General features: G+C 41.9%; 1 protein-coding gene across 3 annotated transcripts in view; it reads left to right on the top strand.

The window, feature by feature from the left end:
* Window positions 1–10,952: 10,952 nt before the first annotated feature.
* Window positions 10,953–25,776, top strand: part of LOC142971896 (outer dynein arm-docking complex subunit 2-like) — a 40,428-nt gene continuing 25,604 nt past the window's right edge. The window contains exons 1-10 of one of the 3 annotated variants that reach the window (XM_076112627.1): window positions 10,953–11,164; window positions 11,471–11,628; window positions 11,967–12,153; window positions 12,354–12,460; window positions 12,981–13,117; window positions 14,315–14,431; window positions 18,402–18,619; window positions 19,194–19,343; window positions 19,533–19,682; window positions 20,966–21,131. In XM_076112627.1, the coding sequence (XP_075968742.1) occupies window positions 10,953–11,164; window positions 11,471–11,628; window positions 11,967–12,153; window positions 12,354–12,460; window positions 12,981–13,117; window positions 14,315–14,431; window positions 18,402–18,619; window positions 19,194–19,343; window positions 19,533–19,682; window positions 20,966–21,131 (1,602 nt within the window). Of the gene's footprint in view, window positions 11,165–11,470; window positions 11,629–11,966; window positions 12,154–12,352; window positions 12,461–12,980; window positions 13,118–14,314; window positions 14,432–18,401; window positions 18,649–18,755; window positions 18,790–19,193; window positions 19,344–19,532; window positions 19,683–20,965; window positions 21,132–25,776 lie in introns of all 3 variants that reach the window. The other 2 variants (XM_076112628.1, XM_076112629.1) reach the window with 2 other exon arrangements.

The following is a 25,776-nucleotide window of genomic DNA, read 5'->3' as shown; positions in this document are numbered from 1 at the left end:
TGGACTGATGTTTCGAAGCGATTTGGCCGTCGCTATCTTGGTTTTCTTGCAACCAGTGAACAGGAAGTGACCATATCTGGACTGAGGAGGAGTGACGTAGAGACGCCGTATACGTCTCTGGTAGAGACCTGTCAATCACCGTGTAGCCCCGCCCTAAAGCATCCCCTGCTTTATGGTCTGTTTGACTCTAAATGGACCATAATGTACTAAATGAACATCATGCTGTATTGAAGAAGACTTGAAACTAGAGATTGAGACCATAAACTCATGTTTACAATGTTTACTGAGGTAATAAATCAAGAGAGAAGTAGAGTCATTTTCTCATAGACTTCTATACAACCAGAGGAGTCGCCAAATGTGGATTAATCCGCCGCTGAAAATAGTCCCCAACAAATGCTGTTTCCTCCTGTTTGATGCCAGTAACAAAGACATTACAGAATGAAGAATAACACCACATGTGACTGGTTTAATCATCTCACGACCCCTCAGATTTATCTTGTGACCCTCTGTAGGGGTAACATGAAATGTAAACTTGCACTAATTAATGTAGATTTTCTATAAAATACTGAACTCATGAGACTTCCCCTTTTTCAAGCATTAAATGCAAAGGTCTGCATGAACAGGCAGCTTCATCATGGGACTATTAATAGTAGAGCACAAAAAACAATTCCACAAAAAATATTCTATTGATCCATGAAGTGTAAACATTTCATTCTCTGGTTGGTCTCTGTAGCAGATATTTACATTCACATTGAAGGTTAGCTTCAACTGATATCACTTTTTATTCTAAACAATAACATCATAGACTGACTGATAAAAACCAAAACTCTCTTACCTCGAACTGTTATTTGAAGAGGATCACATTCAGCTGTTGCCAGAAATGGTCGGTTCTCAATCCTGAAGTAGTACGTGTCTGTGTATGATGTGATTAAACTGGAAAATAAAGTGGTGCAGTTTTTCTGACTCAGGTCTCCAGTTAGATTCATTGGATAGATGTTATCCTCCCTGTTACTGTTGAAAATCACATTATTTGGATTTGGGCCAAAGTTATGGTCATTTTTAATCCACACTCCGAAGGTTTTTCTTGTGCTGTTGAATTTCTCCTCTGATTTATCTCTGAAGTTACATGGGATTTGCAAACAAGATCCAGTGAGTGCTTCCATCTCTTGAGGTGCAGTAATGAATAGAGCTGGATCCCTATCACAATCAGTCAAAGCACCTGTGAAACAGACTAATGATTAACAGTGGTGAGTAACATGTGTAAATAAACAACAACAAAAACATGAAGAGAAATATACTTCAGCAGTAATATTTTGCATTTTGGTCTTTTTTTCCCTGAACAGTTTTTGTTTTGATTAATGTTTTTGGTTTTACAACAACTATCCCCCACGAGGCCGACCCCAGTGGTGACCAAACCCGTCTATATCTCCAAATAACTAAGTCAGTCTCGTCTCAGTGACAAAAGAGCTGACGCAGAGAATACAGATTGTAACATTCACATGAATTTAGGGTAAAATGATGTTGGGATCTGGCCCTAGTCTAGAAGCACCCATGCTCCTTCCTGTCATACAACGTCTGATGGAAAACTCCAAGATGAATGACTACACCTCCCAGCACAGCAGAAACCTGATGCTGGTCCCTCATTGGCCAAGAAAGGGCCCCCCACTGGTTGTGCCACCTGGTTTATAAGCCTGAGCACAGCTAGAATTCTTTCTCTTCCGTCCAGACACCGCTGGTGTAAGGAGATCCACAAGGCTCTCTTCACCCCGGACACGCGCTGGTGTCAGGAGGTCCACAAGGCCTCTTCACTCCGGACTCGTCCAGGGGACAAGAAGATCCACGAGGAACCGCGGCCTCATCAAATCCTATCAGAAGGTAACAATCGTTCCTCGCCGAAGATTTCCGGGAAGGACGACCCAAACCTCGTCCCTCAGCCGAAGTTAAAAAGCCCCTCTCTGCAGCGAGGAGGCCGAGTCTGCGCCAGCCAGCCCCGAGGCCGCGCCACCGAGAGCCAGCGGCTACTCGAGGACCGAGTGATCCCCACCACGGGAAACGTACCCTACCGAACGAAGCTTCTACAAGTAAGAGTTACTGGTATCTGGGCCTAGCTTAGCTTAGCATTAGCTTCATTTAGCCTATTCGTTATGTCGTTGTTATTCCTGCATCTTGTTACGTTAAGTTACTGTCGTGTTATAACGTGTTATTGCGCAAGCATCGCGGACCACGGAGTCCCGTTATATTGTGTATTTCCTGCTGTAACTGTTTGCATTAGATCCGTCGCTGCTAGTGGATGTGGAGGTTGTGATTTTATCACTTCAAAGACCAAAACCACGGTGGCGGAGCCTCGTCTCGCCGACCGAGTTTCGGGGTGATAAGAGAGCAATACTCGCATCTCACCGCAGTGATAAAGATCTGTTTGTTTTGGGGATTCTTTTATTTTGTTTTTGGTTTTATTCTCTCCTCTTTAAATCGGCTCTGTGAGTGAGATCTAGAACCGCAACTATCACCGTACAAGCGTGACCGGTCGGTTCAGAATCCGACCGCAGAGTTTACGAGTGATCAGCTGTTCCTCACATTCTCACTGCAGCTCGGAGCACCGCGCTCAGAGCTCCTCTCTCTCTCTCTCTCTCTCCCTCTCTCCCTCTTCCTACTAACCCGCACACACATAGTTAGATTCACTGATTTTGGGTGAACCTCTCAGACACGTGGTCGCGTAATCTATTGTCTCAACCCACATTGTGCGCCGCCCCACGTGGTTACACGTAGCCACCTCTCAGCTATCTTGTCGCGGGTCACTAGACTCCGCCATCTTTGCTTGTAGGCTCACACGCCCCTTTTTAGGTTACGTACCATCACTGTTTGAGTAGGCCCCCCCCCCCCCTTTGTTTCCACACACACACACACTCACACCTGTACATATATCTATATACATATCCTTACCCCACTTTATTCATTTGACTTTAGGTATTAGACATATAATTGTATGATAGTGTTTGTTGATTTTGATATTACTTGATTTGATCATTTATTATTTTATTTAATAAACTCTGTTATATTTTAAAGAGCAGTCGTCTGTGATTACTTGTGTATATGTGTGTAATAATAACTGGATGTAGTGGCCTGTGCTCGAACTTAAACCTTCACTTTCACTCTGAACGTGTAATAGTACTCAGACTATTGACATTATGAGTGAACGCTAATTATGAGACTTAGTTTTATTGTTTGGTTATTGGTCCCTGTTCGCAGGGTGGTGCCCCGTTGTTATTAATAATCATTAATAATTGTTACTGACATTAATATTTCTATTGATGTCAAGAACTTAATTTCTTAGATGCTGATAAACCAAACACGCTCCTCTATGTTCCCAACAATGATATGTGTCAAATAGTAAATGATTCAAGAGGAATACAAGTGACTGAACCAAAAGCTCACCTGAGAGAAAGAAGACACTCAGTAACATGTTGGCTGTCACCATTCTCACAGACCGGACTGCCATGACACTCATCACCTGGATTCACAAACACAACAGTGGATTTTACAAAGCGTTCAACATGCTCTGTACAACCACAAGTTACTGTGTGTTAAGAGACCACCGCTCACAAGGCTGCAAATGTGTACGACTCAGAGTGTTAGATGAGAATAAAACCATGAGTGTTGTCTTAACAAAGAAGCCCACATCAACAAGAGAGTGACAAATAGATCCTTTGGTTGGTGGTTTTAAAGAGAAAATAATGCAATTCATGAATTTCAACAGTCCAACAATCCAACTTCCCTTTTTTAGCTGTCGTACTTCAACATCAAGTCGACTTCCTTTGAATTAAGAACACAGAGCGAGTGCAGTTTTATTTTTTATCAGAGTTCTTCCCTTAACTACTCATATCCTGTGAGTCTATTTATTCTGAAATCTTTATATATTGCAAATATCCCAATAATTATAATAACAATAATAAGAACATGTAACAGCCAGTGACTTGAGTACAGTCACTGTGGATCACACTGAGCTTTATCTCTGTTGCTCTGCATCACAGGACTGATGAACCTCACAAACATTTATTTGTGTTGTTACAATTTCATCATTGAATAAATGATTTACCCCAATAGCTAAACATTCTGCTTCCTCTTCTCTCAAATATCTATTCAAATCTTTAAAAAGTACATTTGATAAACACCAGCAGACAAAAGGTCAGGATTATTCTGTTTTATATTTAAAAAGAAAAACATGAAAATGTCCCATCAAGGAGCCAGTTTCACACAGATTATTGCAGAAACTGTATCTGTTGTTGTTTTCCTTCATAAAGGAACATAGAGGGGAAAATACTGGAATCCATGAGAAGCAGAGGAAAAGGACTCGCCAAGCAGTCAGAACAATATAAGGCACTCAATGGCATGAATAATACGGAAAAGGCTCAGATGAGCAGCTACTCTTTACAACTCATTGGTATTTTATCCACCCGTGAGTCCTGACACACAGTTTTGTTCTCTGTGCCTTTAAATATGAAAACAGAAGTTCAACAAGTAAAACGCTAGTCAGTCCTCTGGATGCTTCTGCATTGATGCTACAAGTAATCAGACAATTTGTTGATGAATAACTAGAATTAAATATATCATAACTAGAAGAAATAGAAATATTAAAGATATAGAAAGACTGTTTTCTACCATTTACCATTTGATCCTAAAATGATTGATTGTAGCAGATATCAACTTACATTGGAGTGAGTGTTTTTTCCTCAGTGCAGCCGTGCTGTCTGACCAGGTCAATGCAGAAGTCACAGGTCTATGAACCAAGATGGACTGTGAAAGGAAGGAGGAGTTAATGGAAGGTGGGTCAAAACATCACTGCTGGTGTTCCTGCGAATGGAAAATAAAGCTATAATTCACACACTTGTGTGCACATTTGTACTACAACCACTGTTGGATTCTGAAAATACCACAACGTCCATTAATTTACCAGCCAATGATTAAATGAAAGTATTCTAAATGAAGAAATGACACATTTAGAGTCACGACAATGCATATTATGAGATGTAACTGATTATTTAAATTGTTAAGAGCTTGTTGCATACGTAGAGAAATACTCTCTCCCTCCTTGATTATTACATGCAGAAATAACTTTCTTTATAGTGGATTTAATAACAGTACACTGATTAATCTAAATATTGTTACAAAGTCTTGTTATTTTTTTATTGTTTTCAGTTTTTCTCTTATTTCCTGTTTTATTTTGGTATTCACTTATAGATACTTCACTTCCTGTCCTCGTGTGTTTCCCACCACTGTGATTACCTTACGGGCCCTGATCAGTTTCACCTGTGTCTAATAAACCTTCCTCGCTTGTGTTTTCAGTGTGTGTGCTCTCTTTTGTCTGTTCATGTCTTTACTGGTTGAGGGATCATTTCTGGGTAGTTTTCTATTATTTTGGACCTTGGTTCTGGATTCTGACTTTGACTCTACGTGGTGTTTTTGTACCATTGTCTTACTTCGTTGGACAGTCTCCTGTGACATTTTGGTGTGGCTTGTCTGGTTTTTAACTCTGCTCCCCTGACTGTGAGCTCTTCAGAGCCCTGTGGCTCAGAGTCTCCTGGTAGGTGCGTTGTTGGCTTTGTAGTAGAAGTCACTTTGTATTTAAATTGAACTGGTGTACTAAGATGCAGCCCGGCTATTGGCTGTTGTTCCCCGTTACAACATTTTTGCTGTATTATGTTTTTGTCTATTTGCAGTTGATGGTCATTACATTTATGTCTTACTTGATATTAGTGTATTTACAGTAAAATGTCATATTTAGTACATATCTGGGTTGCACCTCAATGACCAAATTTAAAGCCCCTGAAAGCTTGGCATCAAAACTTAAGAATTTCTCCATATAATAGGATACATATTTATGACAGAATAAGCAACAATCATCATTTAGCTTTAATTATGAGTTTAACACTAAAACACTTCGACAACCGCGTCAATTGTCATCAAATTGTGATTCAAATGTTGCTCCTGATTGGTGACATCACCTCTTCCATCTTAGATGATTTTTTTTTTCCTGTGAAATGAAAAAAAACTTACATTTCTGTAAAAGGGTATTCATAAGTCATTGATCACACTGTATGAATTTCATCGACAGCACACATGAATGTACTGCAACATTTTTGTAAATCTCTAACAGGAAGCTGAGAAAAGCAGGCTAGGTCTTCAAATTTTCAAGCAAAGTGCTGCAATTGAGGAACTTCCACTCGGTGCAGAAATTAAGCTAATGGACTAACGTTCAACACTAAAATAAGTTTGATCTGGTTTTAGTGTTGCTCCTGAGATAACACACAGGTAACGTTAGTTAGCGTTACCTTAATTGTTCATCGTCTTGAACACACGTCGGCGATTTCGCTCCCTTTTGATAATCGTCCTATTTGCGGTCCTATCGGTTCAATAAGAGCACAAGTAAACACAAGTTAGGTTACTAACGTTACATCTTAACACTGTAATTGGTGATTAACTTTATATATCTATTTTAGTGCTTTAGTGATCTCCAACTGTTGAGGTTTAGGAATAGTGATCATGTAGAAATGCTGTAGTGCAGAAATGCACACGAGAAGGATATAGCTGTTCAAGTTACAGTATACATGTCAGACCACATATATGAGTGATGCAAGAGGCACTAAGTAACAGGAGTTACATATCTAGATTATCTACTTCTGCTGATTGTCTTGAAATAAACCCAAGTTCACACTGCATGTCTTACTTCAAAACAGGTGATGACCCGGAGGGGGGAATTGCTGCTTATGGCAACTTCCGGATCAAGGGAGGAATGCAACCAATCTATCAGAAATATTTGAAAATAGAATTTTTGTTTTCTTTTTTGTCATACAGGTGCAGCACATTGAAAACATACAAAGATATGGTGGTGTAATTTTCCTGTAACAATGTACAATTTCAAGACTTTAGATAATGGTGAAATACTTTTTAGGGGAGAAGTGTTGAAAAACCGCATGGTTTGGTTCGCGTCATTACGAAACTAATTGCTTGTCTCCGTTCCAGCTCTTGCATTGTCTTGAAAGTCACATCCACTTTCTGAAGGGTTGACTATCAATATAATTCTTTAATCATCACTGCATTGCCATTAGGAGTTAAGTTATAACAAAGAAAACTGGAAATACTTTCCAGTTCCAAATTAATTTTGGTTCGTAAATTAATTGAATATGTCCCAAAGAAAACACTCAAACAAAAACATCATGTTCTGTCAGGCCTATCAATTCTCAGATGACTTTGATTGAGTTTCTATCAAAATATTCAGAAAACATTTGTTACTTAAGAGCAGCCGCATTATGTGAGTGTGACTTCTTCACATTAACAATACAAGTGACTGCAGCACTCCAAGTCATCTGATCCTATTCATAAATTTTAATTAATTTATATAACGTATAGATTTGGCATGGGACGATATGAAAATTTCATATGGTGATTATCATGGCCAAAATAACAGCGACTCACAATATTATCCAGATAATCATCTAAATATGTTTAAAAACTCTTAAAATGGCCCTTAGACACAACAGAATAACTTAAACTTTAATTTAGTCGGCACGTCCCCCCCCCCCCCCCCTCATCATCACTACTTGCTACTCACGCACAGCTTTTGTGTGCGTTTACTCTGAGTGTTAATGGAGTGTTGTGGAGATTTGGACACACTTGCGAACGGATGCAATCACGATGTCCATGTGTACAGAGGCCGGGTCGGTACCGTTTCTCAGTGTGTCATCAGCGGGGTTTCCGTGCAGTTCAATCAGCGACTGAACTCAAGCATTGGAGAAAAAGCACGGCGAGCAGTTGTGTTTATTATGCCGTATTAAGTTTGAGTCAGAGGACATCTAAAGAGCGAGCAGGTGCTTCTTGAGCTGGGAGCTTATTTGTTTTACTTTGTGAAAGGCCCAGGCTGGGGAGAGCGTTTCATTTACTCCCTGTTAACGAACAGCAATTAGGCTCCCTAATGAGGCCCCGGGTTAGATGTATTAAGACCCTTGTTTATCCTGCTTTCCTTCCCTTTTCCTCTCCTTCGCTTTGTTTTTCACTGCGTCAGTCGGGCAAACTGGGACACACGCAGATGCACATATACTTTACGTCAGCTCTGTCTGTGTCTGAGTTCCACCTGCCTTCAGCCCCCCCCCCCCCAGCTCCAGGCAGATTCTCAATGCTTCTTAATTTAGAGGAGACAGCTTTCCCCCTTGTTCCAAATAAAATACCTGAAATGGGGGGGGGGGGGGGGCAAACTCATAAATCCGCTCCTCTAACAACAACAACATCCAGAGGGATCTCTCCTGATGCTAGAGATGAGCTACTACTTCTCCTCACTTCCTGGGGGATCCTTGGTGATTGATTTACACGCAGGCTCAGTCCAACTTAACCCAACGGTTTAGGAGACAAAGTAGTTCCACCTGCTGTGCCGCTAGGCGCGCCAGGCTGAAAGGGATAGGTCTCCGCGCCACTGGCGCTCCTGACGGACAGTGTGCCAGACGAAGCAAGTACCAAAGGAAATCAGTGGTTTTCATCGGGCCATGAGACACCTTTTCTCTCGGGTCAGCCTCAGGACATCGTAGGTGGGCAGCTGCTAGCTAGAACAATAAGGACACACATTTGTTCTTTAAGAGGGAAGGGATTTAATCACTGACTGAAAAGACGTCATGTATCTGGGAGAATGCTTGGTATCACCAGGGGCGTTTCTAGGATTCAAAGAAAGGGGGGGCTTAGCCCCAAGGGGAGTGGCATGTTTGGTTCAATCAGAAAGAGGGTGATTTTGCTCTGTAGTTTTGCTTGCATTCAGTATATGATAACACAAGAGACAGAATTTCAGGGTCATAGTGAAATTTGACAACACAAATATGAACTTTTCTCAAATAAATTATTTAGGGGGGCTTCAGCCACCATGTAAAGTTGCTGTCCTCATCCACTTTAAATGGATATTTGGGGAAATGTGCTCATTTTACATGTGAAAGAGAGATTATAGGTATTGCTATTTGAACATTCAGATGTCTGTATTGGTGGCTTTTATTTACCTTTGACTTTCCATGTCAAGAATAAGGCTTATTAACTTTGAACTGAGTGAACTCATATTCTGTGTCTAAACAGAGAGTATCCACACAAATAGACAGTGTTCACCAGCCAATGTTTGTCTGCAGGACACTGCCAAACCAGTAGTGATAGAGGAAATAGGCTCTCAAATACGCGGTCATGTAGACACTCTAAAAGGAAAGCAAACAGGGATTTTTATTATTATGACAACGTTTAACTTGACATTTTAGAATTTCTGGCCTTGCAAGTCCCAACACCTGCACATCCAAAGTTAGACTTCACACAGGTAGATTGCAATTGCTGTTAGTGCACATATATTTATAATTTGTATATATTTGTATTTGTATTCCTAACATATATTTTCCACCCACCCTGCATGTCACTGTACACATTGTATGTGCATGTAACAAATCAATCCACGAATCAATATGCTGCTTTCCAAACAGTCCAAAAAAAAAAAGAAAAGAAACACAGTACAACACAGTAAAGGTAGAGTTTCTGTGTTGCATTGCACCACATTGCACGTGTTAAGTTACACCTAGTGGGTTATTAAATAACTCATGTTAGTTATACAGTTTCGTTTACATTTAGATATTTCAAAGTTTGGCTTTGGTCATTTTTGACCCAACTCGCTTTGGTTGTATCGTAGCAACAGCCAACGGAGGCGGATGAAGCTGTGTGGATGTGTGGTTTCCATGGATACCTATGAGGGCAAACTGTCGGTAAAAGTTTTGAAATAGAAAAGAAGCTCGAAATACTCGGTAAGTTTGCTCTAATGTAGATGTGTAAACGTAACAAATTATCAGAAACATGTACCGCGTGTGTTATTGACGAGGGGAAGTGGTAACTGGTTGTAGTAACGTTAGCTGGAGGCTGTTTATCAGCTGTGCTAACGGGGCTAAAGCGTAAAACTAACAGCTATAACGTAAACTAACAGTTAGCTATAACGCTAAACGTTGACATTAACGTAAAGAGGGACTTAACGCTATGTGCGCAAATATTCAAACAGTATAACTAGAAAAACGTTAAGTTAATTTAAAGTAAATACGTTACTGTCAACTCCCAACATTAAAATGTTCACCATGAACATAACGTCATCATAGCTAACTTTAGTTTTTATTTATTTATTTCATATTTACGCTTTAAATGCAGAGTGTAGCCCTTCTATATAACGTTACCAGCTCTCTCAAAACACAGGTGTGCTGTGAGAAAACACCTGTCTCACAACAGTTACTTAAAGGTAAAAGCCCGGGTGAAATAGGGTGATAGGGTTATAGTTTTGTTAGAATGTGCTTGACTGACAAGCCCTAAGGATTTAGGATATTATATTTTCGAGTTTCTAAACCTTTTCATGGCTCTTTGACCCATTTTGAAGATCTTAAACCTTAGCAGTGTTTAAGTTGTCACATAAATATTAGTACGACATGCTATTAAAGGCCATTTCTTAATGGTATATAAGCATACATTACACACATGTTAAGCACAGCTTGTTTCATTTTTGACAGAAAATGTAATAGTTCTGCAATAAATCATTCTTTTTTTATTATGAATTAATCTGACAATTATTTTCTCAATTCATCATTTGAGCTACTGAAGATTCCAACTACTTCAGTCCAAACCCCCAAAATTATTCAATTCACTAAGAGAAAAGAAAAATGGCAAATCCTCACGCTTGAGAAGCATTATCAAAGCAGTTGCAGATTCATTTCATGTCGGTCTGTGAAGCAATTCATTTACTAATCGTTTCAGCTTTGAAAATATATCAAACGAATGCCTTTTTTCTTAGTATCTCCACATGGGACCCCGAGCACAAAATTTATCAAAAGTGTAAAGTTAAGAAGCATCAGCCACACACTGTTTAAGATGTTGTTTGTAATATTTACTTTCAGAATATCCCAGCCGGTGCCATGGGGTCATCACTGACGAGGGCGGCCCAGTGGACCAGCTCTGGCAAACTTGAGCTCACGCCAATGAACGAGTCCTTGTTGAAAGAGGTCCTGCGCTTTGTGGAGGAGTTCAGCTCCCGACACCCACAGGAGGCCGAGCACGTGTTCGAGGAGCCTCTCCGGTGGAGTACCGCTTTAGTGGCATCTGATTTCAAAACCAACTATGACATCAGGTTGGTCTAATCATGAGGCCGGCAGCTGGTTGGCCGGTGCTTTCAGTATGACGTGCCTGTGCAGGATATGCTGTCACCATGGTGTCCAAATGTATTTTACCTTGGCTTTAGTCAAAGCAGTAGGCTATAATTAATCAGTTAGCTTCAGTTAGACTGAGTACATTCCTTTTTATTCCATCAGAAGTTCTGGTCGACTTTCAGTGTGTGCGTTGCATCCCGTAGCTTGGAAGCGGAGAAGTACAAAAACTTAATCTAGTATGAAAAAGTAATAATATGGATAAAAGTTTTTTTTGTTTTTCTCCTCAGTGACTCGGATGTACAGTCCCACGAGAAAGACAGCGAAGGGCGTCCATTGTTGCAGCTCTCCCCTGCTACTGTTTATGTGCGCAGCTTCAGCCAGCTCTCTAGACTAGTTCATCTGGCAGATGATAAGAAGCTGGAGGAGGTTCAAGCATGTCTCGAAGGTAAGCAAGATGAACACAGGAGGTGATTTGAATCCAATTTGCATCCTAAGTAGTCCAGCCACCAACATACCTCCATAACCCACAGACTTCATTTATTTGTCTACAACCACGCAATTATGCTGCCATTGGTGACTCTTTACATATATGCATTTAGTTTAGGTCTGCTGCCAAAAAAAAGATAAGTTAATGACGGGAATACATGATTAATGTAGTAAAAAACATTAAAAAAAGAGGAAAAACACAGTTCATATGAGGCCTACTGAATTGTAGCTCTCATTCTTGGGTGATCGGCCTCTGAATCTGAAGATTCGCTATGGCTAACCTCTTTCATTACTCAGAAAATAGAGACCCCGTGGTTAAGATTCTTGGCCCCAGCTTTGCCAGCGTCCTGGAGAAACATGATGCCCACACAGATGTGCTAAGTCTGGAAGACAAAGAGGGGGATCAAGGCAAGGTCAAGCTGTTCCTCCTGCTCCAAAATATGGACAACCAGCTCCTCAGCAAGTGCCTCAAAGAGATAGACGGGTAGGTGCTTCTTCCTTCTCCATCATCTATCCATCCTCCACGGCTGTCCCCACTTCCACTCAAGACCTAACCAGTTTCCCTGCAACATGTGGTTGTTTTTGATTGGAAGAAGCAGCGGGTTTAGACAAAAAGGGAAACCGTGAATGAATGAGACGAATTGGACGTTTGTTTTGTTTTGTTTTTCTGCACTTTCATCACAAACGAGTCGGGCTGGACCCCGGCGCGGTGAAGAGTGAAGTGGAGCTGTTGAAGCGGCTCTGCAGCGGGGGGGAAAAGAGGGTGTTGAAGTCGGTTCGATACACATCAGGTTTGAATTATCTCCCCACATTTCACTGCGCTGCAACGAAAGCCGTTGCTATTAACGCTAATGCTGGATATTCCAAAGCGTAAAAAAAAAAAAAGGTCTGTGTTCTGACGCCGCAGAAGTCATTATGTCTTGTCAGATTCCAGTTTACCAAGTCGTTAGTCAGTGCTCGTATTCATCGAGGCCTCACAAAGCATGTGCACACCAAGTGGTGGAAGCAAGTCCTCATGTTGAATTCTATGAAGTCGATGAAAATACTCTCCCAACCAGCCGTAAAATATGATAGTTTCACTACTAAGTGAAACTACCTCTCAGACCTGTGCTCATCGGTGTGCCACGTCATCCTCTTTAGCGGTCCAGGCACTTGTGATAATTTCTCTGTTTTGCTCCACTGTTTTTCTCTGTTTCCTTCTTCCTTTGGAGACAGACGTGTTGTTGCTGTCAGGCTACATTACATTTACGTCAAGGTTTCTGCGAGATTATTCCAAACTGCCATCTTTTTTTCCCCTTGCTTTTCTTTTAGATTATGTGTTTTCAAACGGCTGCCGCGCCCCTCCGTGGAGACAGGCCCTTAATGAGATTTGTTACCTTGTGATCGAGCCCTGCGACACTGAGACCCTCTACATCACCTGCAGCACAGCTGGAGTCTTTCTCAACGGGGTAAGATGAGGAAGATGAAGCACTGTGGACTGTGGATCAGCTGCAACAGTCAACCCGATATTGCGTCCTATTTCTGTGTGAGGAGATGTTCATGGAGGTTACATGCTGGAAAGTAATTTCTGATCCATCACTGTACAGTCAGTCAGTCATAGTTTGGCTGTTTTAAAGTGGGGTTATACGAGGTACTTATCCATAGTCAGTGTTATAACCTGCAGTAGATTAAACTATATTAGTTTATATTACATGTTTCCAAAACTAGCAAAATAAAAAAAACAAGAAATAAAATACATTTAGGAGCAAGAGTTTTATTGTCCACATCCTTAAAAACTGACTTGAGTTCACGAAGAGTAATCACTTATGACATTTGTAAGTCCGCCTTTACATTGTTCCAGCTGGATGCGGTGTTTAAACAAAGTGCAGTGGGTCTGCAAGACAACCACACCCAGTAATATCATGTAGAGCGTCCAACATCTTCAACCACTGGGCCTGTGCAGTCATTAAGAGCAGATCACCAATAACGTTACAAAAGTTGAAGAAAAGTTTGCCGATACAAAATAAGCCATCACTAGACAACAACAAAGTCTAAGTTACTTATGTTTTCTGATGCTGTTAAAAGTCTCTTAATATAATCTCTGTGTAAGGCTTGTGTTTCTACTCATGATCAGGGGACAAACTCAAACTATTATGTTCATAAATATACCTTCAATTTGCAGGGTAAAAAGAAAATCTCCTATCTGGCATTTAGGTGTCGCCCCCCCCCCCCCAAAAAAAAGTGTGCTATTGCATACGGAGCTTCCAAATACTTGCCAAACTCCAGGAATCTCTCTGAATGTGTTTGCAATCATCTCTAAGAGAGGATTTTGCGTGCTGCAGCACCTTTCACTCTCTTCCCTGACATTGCTGACAAGCCATAGGCCTCCTGCCTCTTGTTTCTCCACCTGGAAATGGTTCGGCCGAGGTGAAAAAAACTACAACCTCAAACCCGAAACGGGTGACATTGATGCAAATGAAACCTCAAAGAGCAGCAGTGTCTTAAACCTAATTCGGCGGTTTACATGGTTTTTACACTTCCTCGCTAAAGGCTGCCTGGAGATACTCCGAGCTTTCTAACCCTCAGCTATTCCAGCCGACATGTGGGTCATATTATAATTGTGGTTTTTAGAATTAATGAAGCTGTTTTTCACTGTGTTTTCACAGGGCATAAAACAGGGGGGGGAGGAGAGCGGCTACGAGCGAGCGAGTGATACGTACGAGGACCTGGGAACTCTTCTGAAGAGCACATCTCCACATTTTGCCGGGAACACAAACGAGCAGGTACAGTGGAACACGAGGGCAGATGCAATTAACATCAACGCATTAAGGCCTCTTTTTTTTTTCGTAGCCTTGAGTTTTAGCTCCCATAGCCGGGAACGCGTGGGTGTTGAAATGCCTCTTTGTCCCACGAACGAGGTCCTTCTCTCCGAAACCTGTGATTTGATCGCTGACGGCGTGTGACTCACATGTGTAAACAGAGTGAGGATTGTGTAATCAGTGTCTGTGCTGCTCCACGCTAGTGAGCTAGTGTCTGGTTGTCACTGTGCTGAAAAATTTCTGAAGCCGACCTCCTCCTTGTTCCAACATCAAAACAGCACGCCGTCCCCCCCCACCCCCCGGCACACACACGCATGCACAGACAGACGGACACCCGCGCTCATTTCCAGACACTGCAAAACGCGTGATTTATTCAGTAGTGCTATTTCCTGCTTTAGTAATTTGACGACATAACAAATCGCCTCAATAATAGATTCCAGCTGTGCTCCAAAAATCTGTTAATCATTTAAAAATCTGATCTCTTTTTTTTTTTTCTTTGCTCACGCTGATGTTTGTTGGAAAATGTAGCATCATCGAAACACCTACGGACCACCTTCCGCTCGCTGCCCGCTTTGTATCGATCTCGTGTCTTTAAAGAATCGTAGTAGGCCTATAGATTTTTGTTTTCCATTTGCTATCATGTCATTCTCAATGAAATATACAGTAGAACTGTCTGATTCATAGAATTTACTGATGTCAACTGGATTGACACGGAGATGCATTTTTCTCAATGCTTTTTCAAAACCAGAAGATTTCACAGAACTACTCTGTAAGTAGAAATGCCTTCAGTACAGAAGACAACAGAAATGCTTTTTACAAAACAAAACTGCTTATTGAATTGTCCCAAGGATTCATTTATTCAATCACTGCTGTACATTGATGTAAGTTGTCTTTAACAGACATTCATTTGCAAACATTATGGATGGAAATGTCAGTCAGGTGGTCCACCACTTTGGTCCAGACTTCAATGTCTCTATGTAACTATTGGATGGATTGCCATTTGTTTTTAACACACATTCATGGTCCCCAGAGGATTAAATCCTATTGACTTTGGTGATTTCCTGGCTTTTCCTCTAACGCCACCTGCAAGTTTTCACATCTGTGAAAGCAGTTTAAAAAACAACCTTTTGACAGATTGTTTGAAAATGTTTTCTTCCAGGTGAGTTTTTTTTATTTCTCCATGCACGCTAAACACAAGGTATTAAGAAACATTACAAGACAATATTGTGTGTTACCAGGTTATGTAAATTAAAACTGAACGCAAACATGATTTATTTTTAAAACTATTTAGAACACGAGGTTGTGATGCACTTCAGCCTCTTGTGGCCAGAAATGAGTATTGCAACAACAAACACTATACACATTTTATTCACCTGCTTCACAGATGATTTCTTTTGTTGAGGAACTTATTTTGAAACATATCTTGGCGAAAGCATTTTTGCACCTGTTCTGAAGTCATAAACACAGGAGAGAAAACAATTTCGATCAGACTCGTTTGTCTGACTTGCCTCTCAAGACTTCGTAGATTTATGACCAAATGCTAAACATCAGAATTTAGCTTAAAGCACTGCTAACGTGGCTGTAGACTCTTAGTGTCCGAAATCACTTCCTATTCACTGCATGGTGCACTTCCATCCACCATGTAAGCACCATATGGACAGAAAATAAAGTAGTGTGCATGGCATGTATGTGGCAGGTTGATCACACAAAAACAAAATGAGGAAAGCTGTGCATTATGCAGCTTTAATTTAGTCTGAAACGCAGCACAAAGCTGTTGCTTTAGTGTTATATTGAGCATTGGCTCAGATGTAGTATTAAAGTGCTTTAAGTGGTCGCAAGACTTGAAAAGCTTTATACAAGTCCATTTACCATGTACTACTACTTTCAGCTGACAATTCCACATTGCTACGCTCTTTATTTTATGGATGAGAAAATGACCCTTAACCTATTGAGTGTCTAGCTTATGGGAATAGTGACTGAGTGAACAAGGAGTGATTGTGAAGCTTCACGAAGATTATACTGTGCAGCATACACAGTGGAATAGCGCCTCCATTGTATCTGTGAAGTTGTCATTGGTCCGTGGTACAGTAAGCTGGGATGGGGCTAGTGAAGCCTTTAATAAACCAATGAGTAGTGCCAGGCTGAAGCGTGTAAAAAAACACACTGAGGCTTTTATGTTTTACGAGCCCTACTGTGTGAAGAGTGATGCCTCGAGTCTGAACCATCAAAAAAAAATGACGGACAGCCGCAGTAAAAATCGCTGCGAACCAGTTTGTGGGGGCACAAATCATTGTCGAGATCTTTTTCTTCTGGATTCTTCAAACTCCTTTGATATGTGGCTCGCTGTGTCCCGTAAACGTTGTTTCACTCTCCCTGCCTCCACTCGAGCTAATCACCCTCACATGATGGGGGTCAACGGGGGGGAAAACGCAGCGCTTTGAAACTCGTTTGATTGATTGCTGACGACAGCAATCAGACGGCGCAAACGTGCATCCCGCGTCCGAGATATTAAGTAATTGCGGTCGCTCTCGTGGACATGATCCATTCCAGTTTTAATTCCAGGGAGAGCGACAGCGGGCGGTGTCCGTCAGAAACACAACCTCGCATGACTCCGGCTCAGTTCCCTGATTGCAAAGCGTGGAAGGCGATAGCCAAAGATAACAACACCTAATCTCCAAACGTATCTGCTCGACTCCAAAGTGAGGAAGCAGGTCTTTTTTTTTTTTTGAACAGTTCTATTAGATTAGACAGCCTCAATCAAACGAGCCAAAAGGAGCCGAGGCCTGCAACACGGGGAGGAAGCAGACTCGCCCTCTCTGTTCGGTGTTGTGGATTTGTTTTGACATGGCGGCGTGATTGGGAATTGGACATGCGGCGTATTTGCATGCACAAGACGCTCACTGAAGAGCGAAAAAAAGAGATTTGTTTTTGTTATTCACATCCTGAAATTAATATAGACCGCCTCACTGTCAGTCAGCAGAGGCCGCTTGAATCTCGCCACTGACAGATGTTTTGTGGCCGGTGGCTTCACATTTGCTGCCCGGCTGATTTTCCATCAGTGCGAATCAAGTAATTAGATCTAGTCGAGCCACAAGCACATGTAAATAGTTGGAGTTTATGTTTTAGGAGTCAAATGAAGAAATAAGAAAAGTGCCAGGGATTGAATATCACCTGCTATTAAAATGTTTTTTTGAGTTTACAAATGTAGGCGTCCAAGCATTTCTGTCCAGGCCTGGAGTGTTTTCAGAAGCAGAGAGGCGCCTGTATTAGGACTTTTTACCGTGGCATGTCAAGGAATGTTCCCCTCTGTGTGAGCGCATGGAGTCCCATACAGTAGAATTAAAGAAGGTCGCTTTGGCTAATAAAGTCAGACTGTGGCTCTGCGGTGAGTTGACTTGTATGTTTCCAATGGCAGGTCACTTTGTGTTTTATGAAAAACAAGTCTTCGGGCATGCTTGGCGATACGAGCCATATAAATACTTAACTCCTAATTCTTTTTCCCTGCCCTTTAAAAACGGTTGAGCCCCCTAATAACAAATCACAAGCTATTTCTGCTGAGCAGGTGTCTGTGATTAAAAATTCTCCCGCCTGCAAACCATTCATATGTGTCTTGTTGGCATTCGTATGTAGGTTGTAAAGTTTGGTACAAAGACCTTCAAGACGTCAGAATAAAATCAAATCAGAAGTGAATAACCGTGACACAAAGGCACTGCTTTGTCTGTGCCAAGCTGCCAGGTTTTAGGTGGAAAATACATTCAGAATGAGTATTTACTTTTAATAAGCATCATTCAGAGAAATGCACAACCGGGGCACAAACGTTTATTTTTACAAACAATCATGTATTGTACATCTCACAGCTAGACTTTCGGTGCAAATTGAAAGAGGTCCCCCCCCTCTCATTCTCCGGTCGTTGTCTTTTTCCACTTACCAACAGGATTTTGCAGTTCAAGAACTTCCATCAACGCAAAAGATCCAGCATGTGGAACCGGTTGATGCGGAGGAACAGGGCCAACCCCAGAGGTCTTACGAGCAACAGGAAAAGAATGTGCACGAGAAGGCGAGGCAACAGCATGCGCCGAACAAGGCGGGCGGCGGGAAGAAATATGAACTATGTCCGTGGTGGAAGAATCTGAGTCTCGTGTCTCTGTGCGGGTATGTGATGATTCCTCCCGTTAAGATGTGCCCTGAAATATCTTCAGGCTACCGCGTACCGGGGGGGGGGCCCTCTTGTTGAGGAGATGAGCCTCAAACGACGGCGATGCCAAAGCCTCCGTCACATGTGCTCGCCGTGTCTGCCAGCAGTCGCACATTACACTGAGACCGTTATATGGTTTTTCATATTTTAAGGGCAAGTGAAAGTGTTCCTGATTACACAATGATTACGTTAATGGATACGTTCACAGGGTGGAAACCCTTTCTGCCCTATTACAGACAGAAATGTTGGGAAAAAGTCTTAGAAACAATCCCCAAAAAGATCTGTCACATATGGTCTTTGATTGATAAATAGATCTAGCGAGGGCTGAGCTGTTGCAGCTGCACCTTGTGATAACTATACCCATTTGAGGAGAAACTGGCTCACGATAAAAGTATCTCAATTGCTTTAAAAAAAAAATAAAAAATGCCGCTGAACCCTTGTCACGAATTGTTAAATAATGATTATGTTAGAAAAATAACCATTTTCAACATAGAAGCAGGCGTAATGACTCGTTATTTCACATCAATATAGTGAAGCAGAGGAAAAGAAAGCGAGTAAGAGCTCCGGAGAGGAGAAGTCTGGTGAAATACAGAAGAGAAAGCTGGGAGCGAGAGCCAAGGGCAAGATGAAAGCAGACTTCTCTGTGTCCTCCTTACCTGGACGCCAGTCCTCCCACAAAATGTAAGTGTCCCAAAGCAGTCTATCACAATCTGTAAGGAATACTTTCCTCTTGTTGAGGAGATGAGCCTCAAACGACGGCGATGCCAAAGCCTCCGTCACATGTGCTTGTTAAATAATGATTATGTTAGAAAAATAACCATTTTCAACATAGAAGCAGGCGTAATGACTCGTTATTTCACATCATTATAGTGAAGCAGAGGAAAAGAAAGCGAGTAAGAGCTCCGGAGAGGAGAAGTCTGGTGAAATACAGAAGAGAAAGCTGGGAGCGAGAGCCAAGGGCAAGATGAAAGCAGACTTCTCTGTGTCCTCCTTACCTGGACGCCAGTCCTCCCACAAAATGTAAGTGTCCCAAAGCAGTCTATCACAATCTGTAAGGAATACTTTCCTCTTGTTGAGGAGATGAGCCTCAAACGACGGCGATGCCAAAGCCTCCGTCACATGTGCTTGTTAAATAATGATTATGTTAGAAAAATAACCATTTTCAACATAGAAGCAGGCGTAATGACTCGTTATTTCACATCATTATAGTGAAGCAGAGGAAAAGAAAGCGAGTAAGAGCTCCGGAGAGGAGAAGTCTGGTGAAATACAGAAGAGAAAGCTGGGAGCGAGAGCCAAGGGCAAGATGAAAGCAGACTTCTCTGTGTCCTCCTTACCTGGACGCCAGTCCTCCCACAAAATGTAAGTGTCCCAAAGCAGTCTATCACAATCTGTAAGGAATACTTTCTACAGGGGGGGGGGGATACAAGATTTAGGAACTGATAGGAAGTGTCATTTTACAAGTTTTGTTGTTGAAAGTGTAACCTGCATTCACACTAACCATTGTACTGATGAAGAACCCGTGTAAAGGTCTTTTCTTCCTCTGGCTCTTGGCAGCGACACCTCCTCAGCTGTCTCCACACTTGCGTCTGCCAATGCATACAGGCTCCTAGCATCATAAATCCACTCATAGCCGCTGTTCACCGATAGCATTCTTTGGTGCTCACCGGTTAGCCTACACGCAGTAAAGACCCCCGGGGCTCATTCACTCAGTCACAGTGAATGTGAATTGCACACCACCCGGGACAGAGCGTAGGCCTCGTTCGGTGTCCGGTGTTTCTCATGTTTCTCCCTCGTACCGGGCTGGCTCCTTCTGATACTACGCTCCCCTGGAAATGCTATTTGTGCGTACATGGGAACTGTCTCTCAGCGGCCCCATCTGAATATGTATATACCAAATTTCATTGCTCCACAGCTCCCGACCTTCAGCATACTGTTATCCAAGTGGCCCGAGCAGCTCGGAAAAGCCATCTGCACTTCTGTTTGCATCAATGGCCCTCTGTATGTGATGACGGCTCCAGTCCTCCCATGACATTATTACGATCTTTATTTTCCTGCTGCTTAGATTGTGAGGAAGTTCAAACTTGACACTTGAATCTCAAAATCGTTAATGGGTCTCGTTGTGTGGGATGACCATGCTGTTTTTCCCATTAAAAACACCGGAAAAGGGATTTAACAATATCATACTCCCTCCTTTTGTCCGGTTATGTATTGTCTTACTCATTACACTATCCCACACTTTTGTGGATCGTTATCTGCGGTCGAAAGTGTACTATTATCTGCTCTTTTTATGTATTGTTTTGCAGTAAGACCCCAGCAGCATCCGTGCCAGTGGACGCTTTCAGCGAGAGTTCAGCTGAGAGTGAGGAGGAGGAGGAGGAGGAGGAGGAGCAGCCAGAGCGCCGTGCAGAGAGTAACACAGACCTGACTCCTGAATACTGGCAGATCGAGGAACTGGTCAAGTACCTCAAGGTAGGGGAACGTTACCTGGCACACCACTGTTTCCTTCCTCTTGATGAATTGCAACCCCAAAATAGTGATTCGTACAGAGAGCCGTACAGATGCGGGCTACGGCAGGCCACAGCTGACAGGAAGCAGTAACGTCCATGCTCTTTTCCAGTCGTCTGTTCAACAGTTTTGATGCTGTCCCGAGTCAGTATTCAAATTTCAAAAACCTCTTCAGAGCTGCAATGCAGGAAAACTTTGAACAGCTGGTATCATTTTCCAATCAAACCTCAGTCATATCTAGGTGCCACTCAGTAAAAAAAAAAAGAGGATGTCAGATCAGATAAAGTACATATATTCTATTAAGCGGCGCTTCGTAGGGAGATGCTTATTGAAGTGGTTGGCTCTGCTCGTGGATTCCTGTTTTTTTTGACACAGGCCTGTTTGGTTGCAAATGTGAGCCAAGGCGCAGGGGAAAGAGCTGTCTGACGGCACCGGAGCAGCTGTACGCACTGTTTGCCCACACCGCAGAAGCATGGAAATGAAGCACGCCTGTGATAGGTCTGACAGGGCATATGGTGAATATTAATGTGTCAAAACATGGAAGGAAAAGAAAAGAGGATCAAGCAAATTTAGGAAAACGCCACTGACCCAGACTGGCTGGGAACACCTCCGATCACTTGACTTCGAGATCGTCCGTCCTTACTCACTCAGTGAGACTATTATCTATTTATCTGGACAGTGTCGTTCAGACCGATTTTATTAAAACAGACTGCGTTTACTTTATTTTGACAGGAATCTGCTTTTTCGCACGTTGCAAAGCTGTCCCCTTCTATTTAACGGCGAAAAATACCTTAAATGCTGCTTCAAATTGAATTGCTTGATGTTATTTCAGCATGTAATAGTAGTCCGCACTGCATATCTTCACACAGTACGAGATTTCTTGATATCACCAGCAGATTTGTGTTCTGTGGCTCAAATAGGATCGTTCAGAGTAAATCTTACACCGCTGTAAAGTTTAAGATCTCCAGATAGATATTTATAGCTTAGCAAAATAGAATATAATGGGAGGAAATTCCCACTCTGAAAGCATGCAGCTACTGCTTTCCAGAGAGGGAAAATAGAAGATGTAAATGATATGAAAGAGGCAAATTCAGATTTAAAAAAAAAAAACCTCACTGGTTTGTATATTTTGTGCTTTTCAGCAGGATTGTGGTGTGAGCTTTAGGCTTGTGTGTGTGTGTGTGTGTGTGTGTGTGTGTGTGTGTTCCTGCTTCAATGATATGCAGCCCTGCAGTAACCAACATGTCCCAGCGTTCTATCTGTCTGGAAACCACACAGCAGAGTTATTTATGGGGTTTGTCCAGTAGTCATTTTATAATATCATTACCATCAGACTCTGAAACTTACCATGAGCCAAGTTAAATATCTGTTTTATTTTAGGAGGAGATCTCCCCCCCCCCCCCCCCCCCCCCTTCCCCTTTCCCCTCGCTCTATAGACAGCCGTCTTTACTCTAGGAAGTCGAACACTTTCATAAAGCGACACACGGATGTTCTGTTTTGTGTTTTAATGATATTTATGGAGGAATGTTTGCCTAGGGTTCCGATGTGTTTGTTTTTGTACTCGTATGACTGGAGATCTGTGCTTGTAAAACGGTTTACATGGTCGCACGCAAAAATTCCAGCATGCAGATTTGAGTCTGTGTCTAGGAAAGCATGCGTTTACATGTGTGTGTCTGTAACACACCGACATAACATAATTCATCCTCCTAATCCCAGTCTGTAATGCGTCAGTGCCACAGTACAAGCAAACATTTGGTCATACTTTTATATTTGAAGCTATATACATTTTAAAGGCCGTGTTCTGTAAATATAGATATATACGTACGGCATGCAGGCCTTCAATAAACCAGACTGGAAACAAGTTACAGGACAGCTTTGCTAAAAGAGAATAAAGAGCTGTTTTACTGCTCAGGACTGAATCACTTCAAGCGGTAAGCTGAGCAACCAAGCCACAAAATGTTATTTGAGTATTTTGTGTCATTTCAAATAAAAGGAAACGTTCTCCAGCTGCTATCAGTTAGGTCGGCCTGTGGCTTTCTCAACAGAAAACAATTTTCATATTCTCGCAGATGTAAATATTGTGTCTGATACACAATATGTTACTACTTACCTGATGAAACATTCCAATACCGAGTGTTCATAGTTTGATTTATTTTCTTTTTACTGAGCGGATGACTTTTTAATCCTCTTTTTCTTGAACAGTCACAATGAAATAATTCAGCAGACTGCTTTTTAAAGCGTGTCCCTGTGAGCGGAGCCTTTCTCCATTGCTTTAAGTTTGTGTTTCTATTGCTGTACATTTACCTCAAATGTAAAAGTGCTGCAGCTAAACAAGCTGAGCTGGGCCCTTGACACACATGGTATTGAGTTCAACCCTCATTAAGGTTGCTCCCCCTCTGCTGGGCAGTCACAGTACTACTGCCCTGCCCCCCCCCCCCCCCCCCCTCATGAGAACCGTTCTGCTAATTGCGACACTAAAACTAATCCTGTCTCCAGTGTGCAAGAGCCAGTACTGGCTCACTTCCTCAACAGAAGTGAATTTCTAAGCTAATTATGTAGTTTTTTTTGATACTTGTTTTAACAACTACAGCACTCAATTAAAACATTAGATTTTTAGTGCCTGTGATGCATTTACAACATGTCTAATCTGGAGAATAATTGCATCATTGCGTTCTCATGAGTTAAGCCACTTTTCAATCCAAGGACCCGACTAGACGTTTGCTCAGCGCGCACTGCACGCATTTTATGACAGAAAGGCCTATTAAGTGATCAAGTTTTATGTTATAGGAGATCCTATGTCAAATATGAAGCTAGGAGCAACCAGTAATCATTCATTATATCCCTACAGTACCTTTTACCATTATAGAGCAGGAGATTGGGTTTGTTCTCGTCATTAGTAGCCTTCCCTCTAAGTCTGCTGCAGACTGCAGAGACGTATGAAACCTCATGCATCCTCTCTGGCTCGACCTCTGCCAAGACGCCACTACTTCCCTCTTACACTAAGCTCTGGCAGTGGCCCGAGTCCACCTGTCACCAGTCCAGCATTGCAGACATGCGCTCTTATATATCTGAGCACTTATACTCAATATGCACGTTTAGCCCCGCTGGCATGTAGTCCGAGCCAAAACACACACTCACGTATAAAATATAGACCAAAAAAAAAAAAAAAACCCTGTACTCAGAAAAAAGGGCCTGAGGTCACCCGGGTACCATTGACAGCCCTTTTAACCCCATCCCTGCTCCCACGTGCTTAGTGCTGTGATTTATAGGCCTGGAGTGGCTCATGCAGGGCAGCTTGTGTCTGCAGCTCCAGAGGAACCAGACAAGAATAAGACCTCCATTCAGTAGTGGGAAATGCATCGGCTATTTAGTAGGTCAGGCCGAGACACCTGCAGTAAAGGAAGAGACAAAATGCGTAAAGCATCTTTAAGTGGCTGATGTTGAGTTCACCTCTTGAATGGAATTTGATCCCTCACGCTGCTTCAATTCTTCTAAATCCATTTTTTTATTGTGTCATTCCATCAGACAACTATCTTTGATCATTACTAGATGAGCTGCCATTAAACTTGTGAGTAATGAGTATTATCGTCATAAATAGCATGCTGCAAATTCCATAGCGGTGTTCCTATGAATTGTCTTAATGGGATGTGTTATTGTAGAGGTGACTGTAGTAGCATAAGTATTGCTATTTAGGGATATATTTTGCAATACACCCTGTCATTAGCTATTCATTTTCTGTCACTTCTTCTACTTTAGTATTTTGCATTTATCCACACGTTCAGACTTTCTTATCTCAATAACTATTGGATAGATTTCCATGACATTTTGTGCAGACATTCATAGTCCCCAGAGTAGATTTAGGTGACCCCCTAACTTTTCCTCTTGCACCACTATGAGGCTGTGGTTCAAAGTGAAATATCTTGACAACTATCGATGCAGTCTTCAAAATTTGATACGAATATTCAAGGTCCTCAGAGGATAAATTCTAATGACTTTGGTGATATTCTGACTTTTCGTCTAGTGCCACTAGCAAGTCAACTTTTTCACTTTTTTATGGAAATAGCTTGTCATTCATGATTTCCTGAGGATGAGCCCTTAAGACTTTGGTGATCCACTGTCTTTTACTTTAGAATCACCATATGAGGTTGGTGTTTTTGGCTCAGAGTGAAATGTCTCGACAACTCTTGGATAATTTGCTCTAAAATTTGTTACAAATGTGGACAGTTGTGTAACCCTCAGCTGATATGCTCAGTGCTGATTAGCAAATGTTAGCATGCCAACAGGTTAAGCTAAAGCTGCGTTCCAAATCGCATACTTTTTCTTTTTACTTTTAGTTCAAAAGTTGCATGCAGTATGCATTCAATTGCGACACACTACTTTTTCATAACATAGTAACTTGAACTTTGACCCCCTTGCTCATCTGCGTAAAGGATTGTGGGTCAGAATAGCCAGAAAAACCTACCAAAACATTCATCAACATAGTGGTTGAATTGGTTCCACTTTGAGCATCTGTCTGCCCCATCATGCTCAGAGAGTGAAAGATCTTTCACCATAAAAGATTGTCAGATGTTGTCAATGTTTTAAAGAATGTCGACAATACTTCAAGACC

This window comes from Anarhichas minor, unplaced genomic scaffold, assembly GCF_050575085.1.
Source record: "Anarhichas minor isolate MPS153535 unplaced genomic scaffold, ASM5057508v1 ptg000050l, whole genome shotgun sequence".
Taxonomy (NCBI): Eukaryota; Metazoa; Chordata; class Actinopteri; order Perciformes; family Anarhichadidae; genus Anarhichas; species Anarhichas minor.
The sequence above is the reverse complement of the archived record's forward strand: the minus strand, read 5'-3'. Positions and strand labels throughout refer to the sequence as shown.